Raw genomic sequence first — 22,999 nt, 5'->3', positions numbered from 1 at the left:
AGGCCATCGGGTACCACTTACACCTCTATTGACACAAGACATTGACGGTGCCAAGAGTCTTACTGTACTGTACTGTACTGTACTGTACTGTACTGTACTGTACTGTACTGTACTGTACTGTACTGTACTGACATTCCATGCTGGTCCTGGTAGGCAAACATTTCATAGTATTGTTTGTTATATAAACGTTAGTAGATATCAATGACAAAGCCCCGATCAAAAGGTGACCACACCTCTCTCTCTATCTCCAGCAGACTGAAACAAGGCATTATTATTCAATAAATATTGACATTTTGTCATGCTAAATTCTTGTCTAACGAGTCTAGGAGGTTGCAGCTTGCTGTGTGAATCTCAACATTAGTATAGTAGTAGAGAAAACACATTAGTATGTGTCACTTATTGTGACTGGTTTGTTTGTTTGTTTGTATCAGTCAGTGGTGCTCAAAGTGGGGTCCGGGGACTCCCAGGAGTCACTGAGGGGGTTGATGATAGTTCAGATTAGGAAACCAAATGGACACTGTTACTTTGAGATTGTGCAGATTCATTGAACAAAACCTTACGAATCTGTAACTCTGGGAGTGTACTACAAATGGAACCAAACAAGTCCATTGGTTTGGTAAATGATTGATAGTTCGGATTAGGAACCAAGTGGACCCTGTTACAATTACAACTCTGAGAGTCAGTATAGAAATTGTACCAAACCCTGCGGATATGTAACCGATTGTACAAAATGGAACCAAACAGGTCCATTTGTACACTACCAGTCTTGTCGACTCTCAAGACACTGGGTGTGATATATATGCCTTTTATATTGCTTCCTCAGGATAATTTCAGTCACCCCCAAGGCAGCACAGCAGTTAAGAGTTACAGGTACAGACAGAGCAAGGAAAGTAGTACTCGAAAGTAGTTATACAGAAATGCAAAGGGAATAACAACAATGAGAAGTATTCAAGCACCATCAATACAGAACAACATGTACACAAAACGACAAAAGTGCATACTGTACATATACAACTATCCTGCACTATATGCAGAAAAACTACGACATATGCAATGCATCGTTGAGTCAGTGAAATCCAACGAGAGCTTCCAAACTTATTCACCTGTACGGAATTTCTTGACAGAAAGTAGCTCATCATAACACGTCTGTCTGCGGTGGAATTGTCATGAAATGTTGCCGAGTTTAAGGTCATTTAAATACAATCAGATATGACTTTTCTGTGTGGATGTGTATTGGCTGTCAATGGCCGGTGTTGCAACTCTAGATTCAACCCATTAAAAAAAAAAGCTAGCGTTGCAAATTGCGGCTAGTAAGTAAGTATACACCTCTACAACTATCCTGCACACAATGCAGAAAAACTACGACATGTACAATGCTATTCAGTCGTATGCTTCTTCCACCACAGATCTTACTCACTCTGACAGCTACACCATAGCGGTAATAATATACTATAGTATGTTGTGTCATGTAGTATGTAGTTAGTCAGTCATTTGGGTTACAGGTAGCACTGGCTAGCCACAGCACAGGCTTATAGATAGCTGGCTATCTGGAAAAGCAGCATACTGATTAATGTGTATGTTGTGACAGCAGGTGAGAGAGAGAGAGCAGGTTAGCATTAGCAACAGTGTTAGCATGTTACATGTATGGAATGGTATGGTTGTGTAACTAAAGGTTAGTCATGTCAGAGACAGGCCTGTGGCTCTCTCTCTCTCTGGGTGTGTGTGTGGTGTGTTTGATTGGGTGGGTGGGTGGGTGGGTGTGTTCTTGTTTTGATCATGAGACCCAGTTACTGAACGTCAAGTCTCCAAGTTTTCTTCACAATGTTGTGACACTGATTTACTACGACACTATGCACATTACCAGTCCAACAAGTACTAGAGGTTCTCAAAATGTACATGTGCGCACTCTCTCTCTCTCTCTCAGGGTTACAGACCTTTTATTGACATTCAGGGCTTTCTCTGTATGTGTTTTCTAGGAATGTTGTTGTTGTCCACTCATCTTGTATGTCTGTCGCAAAATGTTTACTTTTGACAGAAAATGTCCACCACAAGCCATGACCCCTAGGTGTGTGTGTGTCAAGTCTTCCTATACCAACCAGGGTCCTGCCTGGTTATGTAACTACACGTTTGTAAATGACAGCCAGAGTGAGACAGGCTAGGACAGGACAGGGTGCGTGTGTGTGTCTCTTACCAGGGTCGTGCTGGCGGAGGGGGGCACCTTCACACAGCAGACAGGCCGACAGGAGAAGCAGCAACAACAGAGCCAGTGTGTCTCTGTCCCCCATCATCACCACCATTCTCCTCCTCTCCATCTCTCCTCTGTCTGTCTTCAAGCTAACACACACAAAGTCCTCCTACACTACAGTCTCAAATTATTATACACGAATATCTCGCGACGAGACAAGAAGCAGTGTAATAAAAACGTCTGGTTCATTGACAATTAAATCAATGACATCAATGGCGTTGTTCTATAATTATAAACAACAGCACGAGCCTGCATCTTTTTTTCTGTGTGTGTGTGTGTGTGTGTGTCTCTCTCTCTACGCCTGGGTTAGCATTAGCATTAGCCGGGGCTAGCCTATACCTATATTAGCACGTCAAAAAGCTACTATGATAACAGGTAAAGAGGCTGCTAGCTAGCTAGGCTAACGGCTTGCTAGCACCAATAAGAGCCGCCGCCTCCCTCGTCCATGGAAAACGAAATGAAGGGAGACGTTGTTGTTGTTATTACTGTTGTCGTCGTCGCCCCGCGCGACCTGTCATCGTTTTGCCGTGTTGTACGCGCACGCGGCCTCGGAACTCATGTTATTTCAGTGAGAAAAGCGGGCTGTTCGCTTCACGGTTGAGCCTCTCCTCCTCGGAGTCGGTGGAGGAGGCTCGAGCGCTGCTATGCTGCCGCCGCTGCCACAGCGCCGCCATGTTGTTCCTGCTTCCTTACTACGTCACAGTGTCATGGGGAATGCACGAGAGAGGGATGGGAGAGAGGGGAGGGAGGGAGCGAGGGAGGCGGGACTACCCACGAGACGGACGTGTGGCCGCGGCCAATAGCGGCCCGCGAGTGCTCTGAAGGGACCAATCGGGCGACGTCGATGGTCTCTTCTTTACAGCTGTTGATTGAAATGCCAACCCCATATAATAATAATAACAGCTGCACCAACCTGCTTTGCATGTTTAAGCGCTTTCATTCTTATGGCACATCCAAATGGTTTTAAAATGTTGAACTCATATATATTTTTCTAATATATTCTCCTTTTTTTCCTCTTTTATCTCCACTTCGATTCAAAAATAGCCGATCAACCGAACCCTCGTGCCACACTGCGTGTGTGCCTTAGAGTATACTCTATGGTGTGTGCACATTAGCTAGCTTGTAGATCTGCTATTTTTAATATAGCCACAGTGTAAAAAACAAAAACAAGCGGTTAAAACGTCTTCTTTTTTAACGTGCAGTCATGCAGTCGTGTCGTCAATCATGTGAGGCATGCACGCAATGATGATAAGGAAAGCCGACCTGGCCCTCACATCACACCAAATGGTTATTTCTGGGTTTAGGGCCGTAAAGCTGTCCACTTTTATGACGGGACTGTCACTGTGTCACTGTGTGTACTGTATCTATACAGCTTAGCTTTGTTGACGAACAGGGACAAACGCTCCTTCTTTCACACGAAATGACACAACTTTAGAGGAATATATTTTTTCACTTTCCAAAATAACCGTTGGTCAATTTCGTTGTCTATACTCAGGCTTATATGTGCACACCCCCAGACCAGTTTTTAAGTTGCCCGATTAGATATTTAGATATCTGATATTAATGTTGTCAGACACGCCCCCTTCCAGTCCATTGTGACTTCAAACTCCATTTTAACCATGATAGATTAATTGAAAACACCCTTCCTTGGTTCTTCATTTATTATTATTATTGATATATTTTATTATATAGGACGGTAAAAAGTCCTTGAATCGTCACTTGAGAAATGTGCAGATATCCTGTATAAACACACTGAGCAAACCATAGCCTTTTGTAAGAAATGTCAGTGATGTTAAGAGAATAGGTTTTGTTGACCTTTGTAACATCGATTATATGACCCCACAGTCACGTTTACACTGACAACAGTCAATAATGCTCAAAATTGACATTAATGCATGTTGCAATGCAGACAATTGAGAGGAAGGTGCTCAAGTGAAAAAAGGGCATCACCTTGTGCAGCGCGTGGAACCACCAGCTGCCTTAATAGTGTTTGTGAGATTTACGGTATATATTTCGGAGCATAAATAATATATTAGACGCTTTTAATCATGCAGAATGGATCAATGTCACCACTGTACAAAACAAAAATAAAATGAACAAACTGTACAAAAAAAAAAAACTTTCAAAGGGGCACTTTGCTGTCCAGAGGGCAAATGGGCAGGTGCTTTAGCACCACTTGGTGTCTATCTGCACGCCCCTGTTCTGTGTATAATGTGAATGATTAACACATTCCTAGAAATATTGATTGACTTGAAAACAAAAACCAATTTGTCTCTTTCACTCACAGGTCCTTGAGGGGGTTCCAGGGGGTCCCCAGCTAAATTGTTTAACCACCTTAAAGCAACGATTTTCAACCCTTGTTATATCAAGTTCCATTATGTATTGGGCATTTGAGCCACGGACCACCATGATGACAGATAGCAAAATAACAATTCATCTACATGATTGTTCTAATTGTGTAGATTTGTTGTAAATTATAAGTAAAGAAGATGTTTAACAATAATGTAACTATATTAACTATGTAACGCAAGAGTTAAAGATCTGATAAGGGTCCATTTGGTTATACCAATTCTCCCATCATTTAGCGGAACCCCTTGTGGACCACTGGTTGAAAACCACTGCTTTAAAGCTATATACAGTACAGTATACAAGCCTACCATACATATTTGGGAAGTGTGACCTTTCTGAGCTCGCATGAGAACCATCACGGATCAGGATTATGACAACATTTAGGAGGAGATAAGTGTGGTAATAAATGCCATCTATATGTGTGCACTGTGCATGTGTTGTCCTATATATCACTGTTGCACTGAGGCTTACAATAGCTACGGGGGGAAAGAGGCACTGATGTGCATGCAGTGATGAAAGAGAAGGGAGAAGTGTGTGTGTGTGTGTGTGTGTGTGTGTGTGTGTGTGTGTGTGTGTGTGTGTGTGTGTGTGTGTGTGTGTGTGTGTGTGTGTGTGTGTGTGTGTGTGTGTGTGTGTGTGTGTGTGTGTGTGTGTGTGTGTGTGTGTGTGTGTGTGTGTGTGTGTGTGCGTGTGCGTGCGTGCGAGCATTGCATCACTTGTTTTTAATTTTTTCTTCACTTTAAGTCTTTTCAAATTGTTATTAGGGTATAAATATGCATACATAAAAAAATTCACACCCGTGTGAAGTGAGGGGCGCTCTTATACATAATCATACATCAGCTCATTCTGGCCAATCTCAATTTGTGCTCACTTCTTCGTCTTCACTTTTATCTTCAATGTTTGTGAAAGCCGGAATGCTGCAGTGCATATAAGAATAGCCAGTTGACCCTGTCAGGTGTAAAGGAGCAACTTGGACATGAAGGAAGCATGAGTTCAAGTCCGTTGCTCTCCCCTTGTCCCCCATAGATGGGGACTAGGTTGGAGGAGGGTGTGTAGAGCCCAGGATCACATTAGATGATTGACACAGGGGTGAAAAATGGGTTACAAAATCGTGGGATAAAAAAAAATATATATATTAAAAAAAAATTGCCAGTTGACTCTTTCATGTTAAAAAAATGTACAGGAGGCAGAATGGCTTAGATACGTTTGCGAAATAAAAATTAAACACACATAACAAAAAAACATACGCAGCTACAAAACCTAACAAATTGAAAACAGTCAACTACTGACTGGTACTAATTATCTTCTAAGCCCTTAAAGCCTCCAGGCTTAGTAAACACAGAGTTGAATTTGCTCCGCATTCTGACCATTTAATGTTATTTTCTGTCCACTCTACAGTCTCCACACACCCTGTCTCTGATAGCAGATCTACACTTTATCTCAATCTCAAGTTCAAGTGCTGCTCTGTGCATGGTTCTACCAAAGTGCACCATCTTTGTGCCTGACCTCTTGTACATATACTTCTCAGCTGAATGTGTATACATTAGGCATATCTGTACTGTATACAGTATATATATATATATATATATATATATCGTGATACGTTTCGAATCACGAGAGGTTCACGTTACAATTTTTCAATACAGACAAATGGCCAAAAACAAACAAAATATATAATAAAAAAGAGAAACTTTATTTATTTTAATCATTGCTCTTATACACAAATCCAGTATTTACTTTTTTATTGAATTGTTTTATTTAAATTTGTTACAATATCGTTTTCTCTTATGCTAAATACAGTAGCAAATGACTGTCAGTTATCTTACTTAAAGATCCTGTGTTGGCCAATAGAGAGGGTAAGGTGCTGGAGCCAAAAGGTACAAAATCTGATTAAACAAAGGGGGCAAAAAACATATATACACTGTATACCCGGCAGCTATTTGGGAAATGAATGTGAGCTTCATGAGAACCATCATGGACCAAGATTATTACAACATAATAGGATAAGTGTGGTAATAAATGTCATCTATGTGAGCTCGCACAAAATCACTAATGTCGCTCACATCTTTACACCTGTAAACGTGTGATGTACGACGAAAATAATGTGTTTCAGCTCCCCAGAGTATGCGGATGCTACAGTGGTGCTCTTTCAGAGTATACGGATGCTACAGTGGTGCTCTTTCAGAGTATGCGGATGCTACAGTGGTGCTCTTTCAGAGTATACGGATGCTACAGTGGTGCTCTTTCAGAGTATACGGATGCTACAGTGGTGCTCTTTCAGAGTATACGGATGCTACGGTGGTGCTCTTTCAGAGTATGCGGATGCTACAGTGGTGCTCTTTCAGAGTATGCGGATGCTACAGTGGTGCTCTTTCAGAGTATGCGGATGCTACGGTGGTGCTCTTTCAGAGTATGCGGATGCTACGGTGGTGCTCTTTCAGAGTATGCGGATGCTACAGTGGTGCTCTTTCAGAGTATACGGATGCTACAGTGGTGCTCTTTCAGAGTATGCAGATGCTACGGTGGTGCTCTTTCAGAGTATGCGGATGCTACAGTGGTGCTCTTTCAGAGTATACGGATGCTACAGTGGTGCTCTTTCAGAGTATACGGATGCTACAGTGGTGCTCTTTCAGAGTATGCGGATGCTACGGTGGTGCTCTTTCAGAGTATACGGATGCTACAGTGGTGCTCTTTCAGAGTATACGGATGCTACAGTGGTGCTCTTTCAGAGTATCGGATGCTACAGTGGTGCTCTTTCAGAGTATACGGATGCTACGGTGGTGCTCTTTCAGAGTATACGGATGCTACAGACTAGTGGTGCTCTTTCAGAGTATACGGATGCTACAGTGGTGCTCTTTCAGAGTATACGGATGCTACAGACTAGTGGTGCTCTTTCAGAGTATACGGATGCTACAGTGGTGCTCTTTCAGAGTATACGGATGCTACAGACTTTAGTGGTGCTCTTCCAGTGCGGTTGTTATAAACGCCAAAGGCATCTTTGGGCACATGTGTTGTTTTGTGTTGTTGTCACTGTACTATCACTGCAATGGATGTCTGACAATATAGCTGTTGGTGAAAAAAAACAGAAAAAGAAACGGATGTGCACTCACTGATGATGAAGTGATGAAAGAGGTGGGGGGGGGGAGGAGGAGAGGGGGGGAGGAGGGGAGGAGAAGGGGGGGAGGAGGGGGAGGAGGAGGGGAAGAGAGGGGGGGGGGGGGGCTCCCACGGGTTTGAGGACACACACGTCAGGTTTGCTTCTTGCACTCTGCATCAACTGAGCTGCGAGGGAGAGAGAGACAGAGAGAGAGAGAGAGAGAGAGAGAGTGCAGTTGGCTTCATTCTTCTTGGTCTTCAGTGATCTGCACATCATCATCATCATCATCATCTCCAGAGCACTCGGAGACAGACGCCTGCACACTGCAAACGGTTAGTGTGGAGCAGTTTTTATTTTATCTTTATTTGCAAATACATGTGATGTGGCATAGTCATAGTTGTTGTTGTTGTTGTGAATGGTTTTGTGTGGATGATTCAGAAAAGTGCAGCTAGGAGCATCCCTGTGTGTGTGTGTGCGTGCGTGCGTGCGTGCGCGCAGTGCGCGCGTGGGTGTGGGTGTGGGTGTCTTTTTTTCTGTTAAAACAAGTGAAAATGTTGTTGTATTACCTTTTTCTTGCTTATTGAAAGTCGCTCTGGATTAAAGGCGTCTGCTAAAGGCCAAAATTGTAAATTGTAAAATATATATACCTGGGATAAAACGTCTCAGAAAAATATGTCATATAACACAAAGTGTGGACTGGTCCTTTGAATTGTGGTGTAATGGAAACCACTCCATGATATCCGATCTAGCTGAGGTGCATGGGGGTAAATAAAATAAACCGTTCCATGATATCTGATCTAACTGAGGTGCATGGGGGTAATAATAATAATAATAATAATAATAATAATAATAATAATAATAATAATAATAATAATAATAATAATAATAATAATAATAATAATAATAATAATAATAATAATAATAATAATATCTACCTGAGGTAAATAAAATAAAAGGCACATATATAGGCTTCAGGTCCTTGCAGACTGGACAGACTATTCTTTAGGAAAAACTGTGGAAAAACGCTGCTAAATATCTGAAAAACGCAGCAGTGCACTGTGCACGTGCATACACCTTAAGTGTGAGTTTTTCTGTGACAAACAGAGTGTTCATGTGGTTTTGTCAACATGGCGAAAGGGCTTTCTGTGTGGAGTTTGCATGTCCTCCCCGTGTCCCCTAGGGTAGGTACCCTCACAAAAAACATGCAGTAATCCTGGTCTCTGAACTACCTCGCCCTGGCCAGCCGGGGCGCCTGATGGAGCTGAAAGGAACTGGTCGGAATAACGTGTTCCTTCCACGCGCTACATCCGTCCGGGGAATCTCTAAGATGTGGCATGGACTCCTCATGCATAGAAGGAACCATGAGGTCAGTCCGCTGCTCTCCCCAGGTTGGCAGAGGAAGTGTATAGCGCCCAGGATTACATTACATAATTGACAGTTTGACACTGAAAAAATGGGTTGCAAAATCGTGGGATAAAAAAAAAACACACACAGCTGAGCCTGCTGCTGTTTTCTTTAGGGTCACTTGTTTCCGTGTGTCCCCTCCCCTGTAGCACGCAGACACACACGGGTCACACGCACACCGAGGACCGCCATGGCGTTAGTGGGGATGCTGAGCGACCAGGACATCAAGACCGCTGTCCAAGCCTGTCTAGGTGAGTCAGGCTTTGCATGCATGAGAGAGCGCACGCATGCACACATGCATGAATGAGTGCACGCACACACGCGCACACACGCGCACACGAGCATGTGCACACACACCCACACACACACTTACACTCACTCACTACTGCGCTTGCAGAGTGGTGTAGTCATGCACACAAACATGAAAATAGAAAACATCCATCCATCCATCTGCGCATGCACACACAGCGTACATGCACGTGAGCGCATGTACACACACACACACACACACACACACACACACACACACACACACACACACACACACACACAGACAGCTGCAAATTATGCACCTGTCCTATACACTCCCATGGGTGCTTCTGTGTACCTGTAGGTTGGGGGGGGGGGGTGCGTGCAGGTAACCAGGCAGCAAGGTAAGCTACAGGGAGCGGTGTTACCACCCATAGGACCCCACAGTAGCACACAGTTTATGCTGAGTGGTGCACACACACACACACACACACACACACACACACACACACACACACACACACACACACACACGCACGCACGCACACGCACTCTCACACACACACACACACACACACACACACACACACACGCTTATACACAGAGACAGAAGACAAATCACGCCAGCTAGCCCGTGCAGCCTTTTTTCGCATCCCACACACGCTTAATTATTTAACTCTGTCTATTACGTGTGCCTGACGGGGCAGAGAGAGAGAGAGAGAGAGAGAGAGAGAGAGAGAGAGAGAGAGAGAGAGAGAGAGAGCACTGGGCTGGCCAGGAGGAGAATCTCAAATGTCATGTTGTTGCTCCTCCGTGCATTTTGACAAAGTCCTCCCTCTCTCTATAGCCTGTCTAAAGTCCTCCCTCTCTCTATAGCCTGTCTAAAGTCCTCCCTCTCTCTATAGCCTGTCTAAAGTCCTCCCTCTCTCTATAGCCTGTCTAAAGTCCTCCCTCTCTCTATAGCCTGTCTTCAAAGTCCTCCCTCTCTCTATAGCCTGTCTTCAAAGTCCTCCCTCTCTCTATAGCCTGTCTTCAAAGTCCTCCCTCTCTCTATAGACCGATTCACAGAGGGTTTCCTGGGTGCGGCCATTACTGAGGTGTACCATTGAGTGCAGCAGCACTGATTAGCTACACCTGGCCTACGGAGCACCTGCTCCATGGATTACACCTCAGTAATGGCCGCGCCCAGGGCACCCCTCTGTGAATCGGTCTATAGCCTGTCTTCAAAGTCCTCCCTCTCTCTATAGCCTGTCCACAGAGACAAAGTCCTCCCTCTCTCTATAGCCTGTCTAAAGTCCTCCCTCTCTCTATAGCCTGTCTTCAGAGACAAAGTCCTCCCTCTCTCTATAGCCTGTCTTCAGGGCAGTGCTGGAAAGTAAGTACATTTACTAGCCTAAGTACTGCACTTCAGCATAATGTAGAGGAATTTGTACTCAACTTGAATATGTCCAATACCTTTATATCTGCTCCACTACATCTTGGATCCAAATATTGGACTTCTGCTCTGCAGCTATACATTTTGTCCATTTGAAAATAGACGATTATTAGGCTATACAATTTGACAATTCTGCACAATGACTAATTTTACTTTTGGTACATTGAGTGCATTTTTATGCCAGCTTTTGTACTTTTAATAAAGTAAATTTTGAATCACGGACCTTTACTTGTAACTGAGTAGTTCTACATTGCAGTATTGAGTATATGTAACGGAGTATAGTTCTACAATGCAGTATTGAGTATATGTAACGGAGTAGTTCTACAATGCAGTATTGAGTATACTTGTAATGGAGTAGTTCTACAATGCAGTATTGAGTATACTTGTAATGGAGTAGTTCTACAATGCAGTACTGAGTATACACTAGTAATGGAGTAGTTCAACAATGCAGCATTGAGTATATGTAACAGAGTAGTTCCACAATGCAGCATTGAGTATTTCTATCCCACCACAGCTGGGTAACCTTGCCTGCAGGTGTTTATCATCGTATGTCAGGATGGAAATAGGATGCTATGGGACTCTTTCTTTATGCACGGCGTCAGTTCACATCGAGATGCAAAGATGTTGACATGTTTTGGAACCAGATCGGATTACTGATTAACTGCATGGTCAAATCAGACGATACTGATACCGATATCAATATTGCAATACAATTTACCATATAAACCTGGTACAGTTATTGTGATCCGTGGGTGCAGAATGACGCAGACTCCTAATTAACACTGGATTCGACTGATGCACGTGTTAGATAAGAAGAAAAATCTAAAAATGTTCTCTCTTAAGTAGTTTTTTGACCCATTTGAAAGCTTCAGCAGAAAACACTGACTGCATCTGCAGCCTTCGTGAAAAAGGTTTTTTTCAGCTTCGCATTTTTATGTAAACTGCACAAAACTAGTGCAGTATAAAGTAAATGTACAAATGTAAAATGTTTACATCGTCTTGCATTACTCAGTTCTGTAAGACATCTTCAGCTGTATACATCCCAAGAATGAAAGACAAGACACAAGAAACGATTATTGTTACTGAAGTTCCATGATTGATTGATTGATTACTTTAATTGACCCTGGTCCTAGACAAATGCAATTTCGCAGTATGAGCACTGATCTATGAATGCACTGGGGGTATAAGTCTGACAAACATAATCACCAGAGTCCCTTCTTTCTCAAATTGCACTCCTGTTTTCTTCAGCAGATAGACAGCTAACTACTAATCCCAGAAGGGATTGCTATGGCAACCAAATACATAATCAAAAAACAGGTACATAAAAAAATACATTATATACATATTTAAAAAAATTCAAGTCAAGTCATCTCGATAGAATGCCATGATGATATTCAAGTGTTCAGATATTCGGTCGTTTTCCAGCAGAGAAGGTCAAGTTTAAAACGTCGTTGGGGGGGGGGGCTTGGACCCGACAGCGACACTCGTCTGTGTATGGCTTTAGGGTGATGGTCTTCTACTCAATGCATTCAGTCTGGGGGGGGGGGGTCTGTGTATGGCTTTAGGGTGATGGTCTTCTACTCAATGCATTCAAAGTGACAACTCTATAGAATCCATGAGTGCCGCTTTGCTCTCGCCATCCACTCTGTGGGTCATGTTAAATACCATGCAGCGCTGTGGGGCCAGTCAGTCAGTCAGTCAGTCAGTCAGTGAGGCAGCAGTGGAGTGTGTGTGACCGTGGCCCACCGCCTCACTGGCATTAATTGTGCACCAGGCAGGCAGCCTCTCTCTCTCTCTATGGGGGGGTGTATAGGATGGCACATCAGTGGATTGTATGCATGGCAGCTAGCAGTGATGCTACTGGGCGCCCATGGCTGTGTGTTGGTAAATGTCACGGTGGTCGCCGCAGAATGAGAAGTCATCTGAGCGCATGATGAGCGGATGTGGCACGGCTATTCATCCCCCCTCCCCGACACTCACGTCTTTCAACTGATGATCCCTCTCTCAATTATACACCCTCTCTATCTTTCTTTCTCTCAGCTCGGTCTCTGTCTCTCGCTCTCTCTGTTATGAGCTCTAACTAAAATTTGGAAGCTTTTAGTCTCATCTGGGCTGTGTGTGTGTGGGGGGAGGTGTGTTGCCCCAGGAAGAGGGGGATGCTATGAGGCAGGCAGAAAGCTTTGGATTTCCATATTTTCTTTCATAAATTAATGTCCTACTTGGTCATATTATACGTACGCTGTCACACCAAAGTAGTAAAGACATTGCCCATCTACAAGATTTAGCTACATTTTACAAGTGAATGTGGTTAAGTGGGACTGTGGGGGTTTTATGTGTGGAGTGTACTTTTGGTTTGACAGTGTTGTGCGTTGTGCTCATTCAGCCAGTCATAGTTTTTACTGTTGTCATAATGGTTTGGGTTGGTTTAGGATCACCTGAATTTGCTGAAAGAAAAATTGGATTTCTGTCTCTCCTCTCTCCTTCCACCCCCGCCCCTCCCTCTCTCTCTCTCTCTCTCTCTCTCTCTCTCTCTCTCTAGCTCCAGGCTCATTTGACTACAAGTCGTTCTTTGCAGCTGTGGGTCTGTCAGGGACGAGCGATGTGCAGAAAGTCTTCACAGCGTTGGACCAGGACAGGAGCGGCTTCATCGAGGAGGAGGAGCTCAAGTGAGTGTGTGTGTGTGTGTGTGTGTGTGTGTGTGTGTGTGTGTGTGTGTGTGTGTGTGTGTGTGTGTGTGTGTGTGTGTGTGCACACGCGTGCGTGCGTGCATGCATGCATGCATGCATGTGTGCGTGCATGCGTGCACGTGCATGTGTGTGTATTTGCTGGTGGCCGTTGATGATAATTTAGTTCACTGCTCTCTCACAGGTCCTCAGGCATGCATGGTATGCTATGAATGGTACACTCTACACACATTTGTAAATGTCTGTGAGTGTGTGCATGTGTGCGTGCGTGTGTGCGTGCGACTGTGCGTGTGTGTGTGTGTGTGTGTGTGTGTGTGTGTGTGTGTGTGTGTGTGTGTGTGTGTGTGTGTGTGTGTGTGTGTGTGTGTGTGTGTGTGTGTGTGTGTGTGTGTGTGCGTGCGTGCGTGTGTGTGTGTGTGTGTGTGTGTGTGTGTGTGTGTGTGTGTGTGTGTGTGTGTGTGTGTGTGATGATAATGTAGTGCACTGCCCAAAGCCATGCAACATCATATGAATGAATGAATGAATGGGACACTTTGGCTAAAGGTTGAGTTCAATAATGCGGAAAGGAGGGTTGGGGGAGGGAGGAGGGGGGAGGGGGGGGGACGGAGACGGCCCAATGTGGTGATGATGATGAAAAGTTGTACAGACACACCATTGCCACAACATTACACACAAACACACATCAAAGCACACTGTGAGATATACAGTAGGACGATTTGAAGATGGGACATGTCAAACAAAATTGCGATTAACGATATTATCGCAATAACCAAAATATGCTTAAGTTAAAACCGATTAGGATTTTCACTTATGTGTAAATCCCCAGCATCCATATACAGTGCTCCATCTTATTGAATTAGAATATTGTGTAAAAGTAATTTTTTCCCCCCTAATATAATTAAAAAAGTGAAACCCTGCAGAGAATCTAGGTTGTATTGGCAAGAGGAAGGTGTGAGACATGAGACTCAACAATACAAATTAATTTACGGCTGTTGTCAAAGCAAACCTGGGCTTCCATAACACCTCAACAGTGCCACAGGCTGATCACCTCCATGCCACGCCCCATTGATGAAATAATTTGTTCAAAAGTAGCCCAGACCAAGTATTGACTGCATTCATTAATATACCTTTCAGGTGGTCGACATTTCTCGTTTAAAAAAACATATTATTTTTGTGGTCTCGTAAAATATTCGAATTTGTTGAGATAGGATTTTTTGATTTCCATGAGCTGTACGCCATGATCATCAAGATTAAAACGAAAAAAAGGTTTTAAATACTTCACTTTATGCACAATGGATTGAGAATATATGAAGGTTTCCCTTTTTGAATAATGTTACGGAAGAAAATGAACTTTTACACAATATTCTAATTAATTGAGATGGGGCTGTATATTCTGGGGGGAACGTTTGCCAAAAAGAAAAGAGTCCACAGAGAACGATGTATCTCTCCATAGGGAACACGCAGGCTGTTCCTGTAGAACTAAGCTCTCTCTCTCTCTCTCTCTCTCTCTCTCTCTCTCTCTCTCTCTCTCTCTCTCTCTCTCTCTCTCTCTCTCTCTCTCTCTCTCTCCAGACTGTTCCTGCAGAACTTCTCTCCGGGGGCGAGGGAACTGACCGTGGCCGAGACCAAGACCCTGATGAACGCCGGAGATAAAGACGGAGACGGCAAGATCGGGATGGAAGGTAATGTAGAAACACATGCACCAATAAGGACAGAATCTACATGGAGATATATCGTTGTGTACTCCCTCATATCGTCACACTGGTGATATATCGTTGTGTACTCCCTCATATCGTCACACTGGAGATATGTCGCTGTATACTCCCTCATATCATCACACTGGTGGCAAACATTGATATTTCATTATGGTATTTCATAAGAAAGCCCTGTCCAGGTTTACTGTTTTTATGCTAGCACTTCAATTAGCTATGTAAGTCCATGCAGCTGTAAACTAAATCTGCATTCTGCACATGAGATTTTATTATAAGGGAATTCTTGCACTGAACAAAATAAGAGTTGATATGAATAACCTTTTAGTCCATAATTTATTTTGACCCCTCCACAAAAGTCCCATCCATTCCTAACCCCTTATCCATTTAACTATAAATCCACCAAGACTCTGTACGTCTGTCTGTCTGTCTGTGTGTAATCCACGTAACTCGAGAACCGTTCGCCCCACCGACTTCAAATTCGACACGCGCCTTCCACTCCACCACAGGGGGTGCAGTGGCCGGTGTTGAGTCGATCGGACCCACGGTTGTCCAGAACTGCCACAAAAGGCCTCTGCCCGGGCTCTGGACAGGGCCTCTGCCCAGTGTCCATATATGGAGCTGGACTGTTCTGACATCCTTCTGACGTCTGCATAGACTCCATATTTGGGCATGCCTGACAAATAACTCCATATATGGGCATAAAAGGGACACAGACGTAATAATTGGTAAATGGTGCATTTATATAGAGCTTTTATAAGGCGCTTTACATAGATTGTGCATTACATTCACCCATTCACACACGCATTCATACACCGATTGCGGCGGAATGAATGCAAGGTACCAACCAGCACATCAGGAGCAATTTGGGGTTCAGTGTCTTGGTGGTGGTGGTGGGGGGGGGGGGTCATTAATTTCCAACTTGCATCGTTCCAAGTAGGCCAGTTCCAAACCGGCACCCCTCTAGTATCTAGTGTCGAATTTGAAGTCGGTGGGGCGAACGGTTCTCGAGTTTACAGACGTGCATACTCACATACAGAGACATGGTGCGTTCATACATAAGATGGACTTAAATGGTTCTTCGTCTCAAAAGCCTCACATTTCAGAACCACGGACAGCGACAATGTTGACAAAAAGCATGACAACATGTGCAGATTTGTGCAATGTATAAAACAAAATATAATGACAATACACTGTCTACAGCACAACAGAAACATTTTGGCCTGTAATGTCACTAGAGAGAGAAAGCTATAGTTTCTAACAGGAGGAATGAATGTGACATAGCTCTGTTTACACATCTACTCCCCTTCATTGTACATACATTTCTTAGTTCATTTAGTTTTTATATGACTCCATAATATGCTAATGAAGCTCCCTTGAATTCAATTTAATTTAAACTCACCACACAGTAAGAAGTGGTTAGAAGGAGCTGTCCAGTGGCTGGTGGTGCTGAAATGACAAATGGCTGTATGTGAGAATAGCACAACATTGGTTAAACTAAAAGAATCTACAACATAATATAACACACACGTCAGCTGCATGCCTTGTTTTGTCATTTTGTTCAGTGGTGTGCTAGTAACTAAGTACATTTACTTACAGTAAGTACTGTACTTAAGTACAATTTTGAATTATTTGTACTTTCCTTGAGTATTTCAAAGTTCCAGTGCTTTTACTTCTAGTTTACTATACACATCGGATCCAAAATAATTACATTTACTCCATTACATTTATTTGAAAACTTTACTTTATAGATTTTGATTATTATTATTATTATTTTTTTAAGATATTTTTTTTGCGGCTTACGCCTTTTATTGATTTTTGAAGGGACAGACAGTAGGCTGACAGGAAACGGGAGAGAGATGGGGGGATGACATGCAGTAAAGGCCGTGTCGGGTCCGGGAGTCGAACCCGCGGCACACTGCGACTGGATTACCAGTCCGGTGCCCAGACCGTTACGCTACGGCCTGGGCCGATTTTGATTATTATTACAAATTATTATAACAAAAGTATTATTATACATTTTGAAAACTTGAAATTCGACATTCTGCACAATGAGTACTTTTACCTTTGGCACTTTAAGTACATTTTAACAGCAATACTTTTGTACTTCTCAAGTAGAAAATTAGATAATTAATAGTAGACATTTACTTAAAAAAGGGAGTACATTTTCCACCACTGATTTTGATTATTAACAGTGATTTCAATTGTTCTCTTCCCACAGAGTTCACCACTCTCCTGAAATAATAAAGAACTTAATTAAATAAATGTGGCTGCGGCCGCTTCCCCCTGAATTCAGCCTGGTTTGTATATACGTCGCCTTACGATGACGTATATCGTAGATCAGGCTTAATTTATAGTTTTCAATTGGAACATATTTTTTATTATGGATGGACGCTCCCCTCCACCCCCTCCTGGACTGAGAAGATAGATGACTCTGCACCTCCATTCATTCATTCATTCATTCAATCAAACAATCAATCAATCATTCATGCATTCATTCATTCTCTCCCTGTTTGACACATTGATGCATGGACCAACGGACAGCTATAATTACATGTCTGTAAATGAGAGTACAATCAATTGGATAATAATAAATGGAATGGAGTAGTAAATTCATTAAAAAAGGATTTCAAACAAATGTTTCGTGTCATTTCATTGCGTACAATAATTTTATGATATTATTATTTTTCCCCCTTATACATTTTTAACCACCGCGGAGGTTGTGGGTTCGAATCCACCGTAGTGCATCTGGCTTTGTCGAGCGTCTAAGAAGACAATAAACAGCTCAGTGGCCTTGTGGTTACAGTGATCGCCCTGGGACTGGGAGGTCGGGGTTCGATCCCCAGGCCAGGTCATACCAAAGACTCTGAAAAATGGGACCCGCAGTGCCTCCCTGCTTGGCACTCAGCATCAAGGGTTGGATTGATGTACTTGTACATCAAGATGCCTCACTCTACAGAAACAGGAGATAGGCTCCTGCCCTATAGGCTTACTACTACTACTAAGAAGACAATTGGCCTGTGTTCTGGAGAGGGAAGCCGGTTGGGAAGGGTGATATTTGTCACTGCATGCAGTCCTACTGCTGGGGCGCAGAGCCTGTCAGTGTGTGTTGGGCGGGAGGAGTAGAACAAAGGCTCTACGTCAGGGGTGCCCACACTTTTTTGACTTGCGAGCTATACTTTGAAAATGACGAGCTCAACAAGATCACCAAAAAACTGTATTATCCCATTGCTGATTTTTCTTTTTTTTAAATGTATCTAGCAACGCACTTGAGGAATAGAGGGGAGGATGGGAGGAAATGTAACTGGTAGGGTTTTAATATATATACAGTATATAACTATATAATGCTACTGACATCTGTGCGCAACACACTGGAAAACAAAGACTTGCATTGTGGGTTTGAGCTGCAGGCACTTTTTGATGTCAACCAATCAAGTCACCTTAATTCAAGTGGAAGGTGGAAAAAAATAAATGTTTATATTTACATTTTAGGGGCATGTCATGTGATCTATACCTTTTGGGCACCCCTGCTCTACGTCCTCCCGGTGGAGGCTCCTCACTGGCAGGGTGAGGGTATACAACAGCAGTGACAACACAAATGTGTGTGTGTGGGGAGGAATCAATTGGCAAGACGACTAAATTGGGGAGGAAAAAAGGGGGTAAAAATAAATAAAATAAAAATAAAGGTTTGCCAGCGAAGCACCATGTGGTGGGACCCCAACACAGGAATTAGATGTAGCCTTCTGTCCTGGAGGCCCCTAGCTGGGGGTCCGCAGACAAATACATTTGGGGGTCGTTCACATTAAAAAGTGTGATAACCGCACTGCCCTATAAATGATACAAGCAGGGAAATGAAACAAATAATGAATTTAAAAAGTATCTTTTTGAAATAACGTGGTATAGCGGGTGCATGGTAGGCTACTATTCATAGGCTCCATAGAACCCCCTGGTGCTGGTGGTCCCTGGACCATATGTTGAGAAACAGAGGGCGGGTATCTGGGTGGATGATGGATGAGACGTTGACAACGACGGACAGACGCATCGCTGACGACGAGAGCAGGTGACGCCGGATGTCACTTCCTTATTATGGTCATCCGTTGAGAGCGCATTATCACCATCCAATCAGCAACCCACAAAACATGTGGGTTTGATTTGAGTAATTAAACAGACATATTATGGTCAGTCATTTACAGTCGTATCTAATACGAAAGTAAAAAGTCAGACTCGATCAAATGATAGACTTATTGATCCAAGGCTGTAGGCTAATCAATAATCAGACATTAGCCTACATTTTACGCACAGCACCAAATCATAATATAATGCTTTATAAGATAAAAACATATACTTACCAGTCCACGCAACGACTATTCGTTTGCTATATATACGCAAAGGATCAAATTGATTGGTTGATTATCCACACGTTAATTAAGCAGCCAACATATTGATGTGTTTGTTTGTGCGTAAAAACAAAAACATTATAGTTACATCTATTATAGATTTAACTATAATGTTTTTGTTTGTGGGTGGCTATTGGCTATAGATTATCCACACACACACACACACACACACACACACACACACACACACACACACACACACACACACACACACACACACACACACACACACACACACACACACACACACACACACACACACACACACACACACACACACACGCACGCACGCACACACACACACACACACACACACACACACACACACACACACACACACACACACACACACACACACTAGCTTATCTATAGCCATCCAAAGATTAACGCACACACAGAAATAAAATCAACAGTTGATTGGTTTATGTATATTGTGCTTGGCACGTCGCTATAATGTCCGTTCAATGTCCGTCTCGTCATATAAAACGCCGACCAGATGGTTGAAAATAGTGAGGTCCTATACTTGCATGATGAGAGAATTAAGTGCAGCGGTGGACAAAGTATTTGAGCACCTGCAGTAGCCTATAATTTGAGTAAAAGTAGATTTACTCCTGCGGCCAAATATAGGCTATTACTCAACTTACTTACAAGTGAAAGTTGCTTATAGTCAAAGTATAAGCTAAAATGCCGGAGAAAGAAAGTATATTCTGATCACAGTTAAGAGTGGCTCTCTCTCTATCCAGCTCTATGATAAACAGAACATTAAATATTCAGATATAGGTGTGAACATTTCAGCCAATCAGGAGAGATTATCCCTCATCAGTTTATTTTCATTTTATATAGTGTTCCAGTTCCAATTTATTGGTGTCGTGCACTTCCAATTTCACTCTGAAAGCGTTGTCATGCAGCTGTCTGAGTTTATTGGATACAAATTGGTATATATCTCGACCTAAAAATGCATTTTCTGTTTAAAGAGATTGAGAGTAACATGGAGACTCCTGTTACTGAACACTCTGCATAGCAATGAGTATCAAAATATAAAAATTAAAAAGCTATATTTTAACCAAAGAAAATCACGTATACCATATTTAATTCATATATAGGCCTATACCTTATTTTCCTTTCCTGAAAAAAACAACAACCAAAAGTACTTAAGTAACTCGAGTAAGTACTCGAGTAAAAGTACTCGGCTACCTTGGCTTGCGCCATGCAGGGTATGGCCGGGCAGAATACATATTGCTAACTTGTTCACGCACGAACGCACGCACATACAGGTTCGTATTACTATAGCTACTTGTGCATGTGGAGTGGACATCAACATTTTAGGATAGCAATTATTATACAAATGTCATTTTAACCCTGTAACCTGGCACAGCTACAAACAGGATATCAACAAGCTCATATCACTGTGTCGCCTTCATGTGGGCCGCTTGTAGATCTACTATTTCCAGACAGTGTGCCATAACAGCAAACTGATCTGAATTGGCATAACGCCAACCTCCAGGCTCCTAAATCTATCTGTGGCGGCGTTTGGCCTCTCACCTCTCACGCACGCGCGCGCGCACACACACACACACACACACACACACACACACACACACACACACACACACACACACACACACACACACACACACACACACACACACACACACACACACACGCAGTCACGCACACAACCCTGTGTGCGTCAACTGTCACTGATTCCTGCACATTTCCTACTAAGGCATGCAGGCCCTACTAGTAGTCAAGACGCACGTATACAGTGCGCGCCAGCACACACACACACACACACACACACACACACACACACACACACACACACACACACACACACACACACACACACACACACACAGCAGTAATATAGGCCTACAGGCAGCGTGCGTGCGCGTGAAGTCAAGCAGGTGAAACCCGACTCACTTCGATAGAACCGAAGAAGCAGCAGCTAGCCTGAATCATTAAACAGAATCTATGCCTGGAAAGGCGCGTGATTGATGGCTGTCAGTTGTTGCGTCACGCCGGGTCTCCCACGGACCGTGTTACGCTCTTAATCACCGCCGCGGGGATGGCATTTTTACTGCTTGCTTTTGCATGCTTTTCAGATATTATGCATGCACATTTTACTGGGTTTATAGATGCAATGGCCGGTGTCAATTCTATACCTGCTGCGACCTGGCTCCTCCACAATATGGCATGTGGCTATATAGCCTCCAGTCTGGACTGGCCCTGATCTGATCTGGGATCAATTCAAAGTGCTATGGTTCTGGTTCCCAAACTTTTAGCTCAAGGCCAAAACAATAAATGTAGGCCTATACCTACGTTTTCCCGGGACTCAGATTAGTGAAAATATATAGCAGCTTAATTGCAAGCTTGTGAGCTTGTATGATATTTTCACTACTTCTCATTAAACATTTGTTTTATAGCCTAATGTATACGGAATTTATTTGATTTTATATTAGTTCATTGGTTGGGCAACAGGATAGGTGAATGGGCACTATAATGGGCATCTGGGCACCTCCATGTAAAATTGGCTATTTTGTACAAAATGCCAAAAAAAATCAATATTTGAAAAATGGTCTTTATATATATATATATATATATATATATATATATATATAGGCCGAGTAGCCCAAAGCAAAGTATACATGATTGGAACGTGTTTAAACATTCGACAATGATCGAAGGTCTAACATTTCTGCAATTTGCTATACCAGTAAAAAATGCCATTTATTTAGGTACGTGCGTGCGTGGCGCGCTCACACACACATTAAGCTAAAGAAAAAGCTTCAGATATACTGAGATACAGCCTAGAAACCTAATGTAGTATGCCCCAATATAGGCATTGGTGGCATCGCCCTCATGTCTCAACGTGCGTGCCAAATATAAATCATGCAGTTAATTCCTGTGCAAAAAAAAAGAAAAACTCCCATCCATCACCTCGGACGAACCGAGCATAGCATGGGGCCCGTAAATACAAATATACAAGACATTCCCCTGGTTTCAGAGACCGTTTATCAATCAAAATGTCCAGAAGTCCCCCCCCACCCCTCAAAGGAAGTCACTTTTTTTTAGTGCGTCGCCTCACCGCCGGCCGGGTAGTCTCTCGGGTTTCACGCGCGGGGTGGGGAGGCCTCACGCACGGATAGGCGCGCACACACACACACACACACACACACACACACACACACACACACACACACACACACACACACACACACATGGCAACTGCAAAGCAACCTGTGGCCTCCTGCATGTGTTAGGTTTAGGAGAAGGACCCCCTTCCCCCTTCCCCCTCCCCTTCCCGTCCCGTCCCCATCCCATGCATGCAGATCCCCCCCAAAAATAGCTTTGCTACTACTAGACACATTTTTCCCCTTCGCGCAGATTCAGGCCTTCGCGGCGGGCCGGGCTGTAAATGGTGTTGCCG

General features: G+C 43.2%; 2 protein-coding genes across 2 annotated transcripts in view; one reads left to right on the top strand and one right to left on the bottom strand.

Annotated features, from left to right (window-relative positions):
* The window catches only part of lmtk2 (lemur tyrosine kinase 2), an 87,251-nt gene extending 84,330 nt beyond the window's left edge, over positions 1–2,921 (bottom strand). The window contains exon 1 of the mRNA XM_083779127.1: positions 2,192–2,921. Coding sequence (XP_083635253.1) covers positions 2,192–2,312 — 121 coding nt within the window. The 5' untranslated portion in view covers positions 2,313–2,921. The remainder of the gene's footprint in view (positions 1–2,191) is intronic.
* Positions 2,922–7,924: 5,003 nt separating this feature from the next.
* On the top strand, positions 7,925–17,461 carry LOC310868835 (parvalbumin-2-like). Its single transcript, XM_083779304.1, has 5 exons — positions 7,925–8,023; positions 9,245–9,346; positions 13,319–13,445; positions 15,036–15,145; positions 17,394–17,461. Exons 2-5 carry the CDS (start codon positions 9,286–9,288, stop codon positions 17,414–17,416), a joined length of 321 nt encoding a protein of 106 aa, XP_083635430.1. The 5' UTR covers positions 7,925–8,023; positions 9,245–9,285; the 3' UTR covers positions 17,417–17,461.
* Positions 17,462–22,999: the final 5,538 nt, after the last annotated feature.

Source organism: Protomyctophum parallelum (assembly GCF_964188405.1).
Source record: "Protomyctophum parallelum genome assembly, chromosome: 13".
Taxonomy (NCBI): domain Eukaryota; kingdom Metazoa; phylum Chordata; class Actinopteri; order Myctophiformes; family Myctophidae; genus Protomyctophum; species Protomyctophum parallelum.
The sequence above is the reverse complement of the archived record's forward strand: the minus strand, read 5'-3'. Positions and strand labels throughout refer to the sequence as shown.

Excerpts from the sequence above, each read along its gene's own strand:
- LOC310868835 (XM_083779304.1), top strand. The coding sequence starts at position 9,286 with ATGGCGTTAGTGGGGATGCTGAGCGACCAGGACATCAAGACCGCTGTC. Across the intron at positions 13,446-15,035 it reads ATCGAGGAGGAGGAGCTCAA|ACTGTTCCTGCAGAACTTCT; the intron begins GTGAGTGTGTGT and ends CTCTCTCTCCAG. Across the intron at positions 15,146-17,393 it reads CGGCAAGATCGGGATGGAAG|AGTTCACCACTCTCCTGAAA; the intron begins GTAATGTAGAAA and ends CTCTTCCCACAG.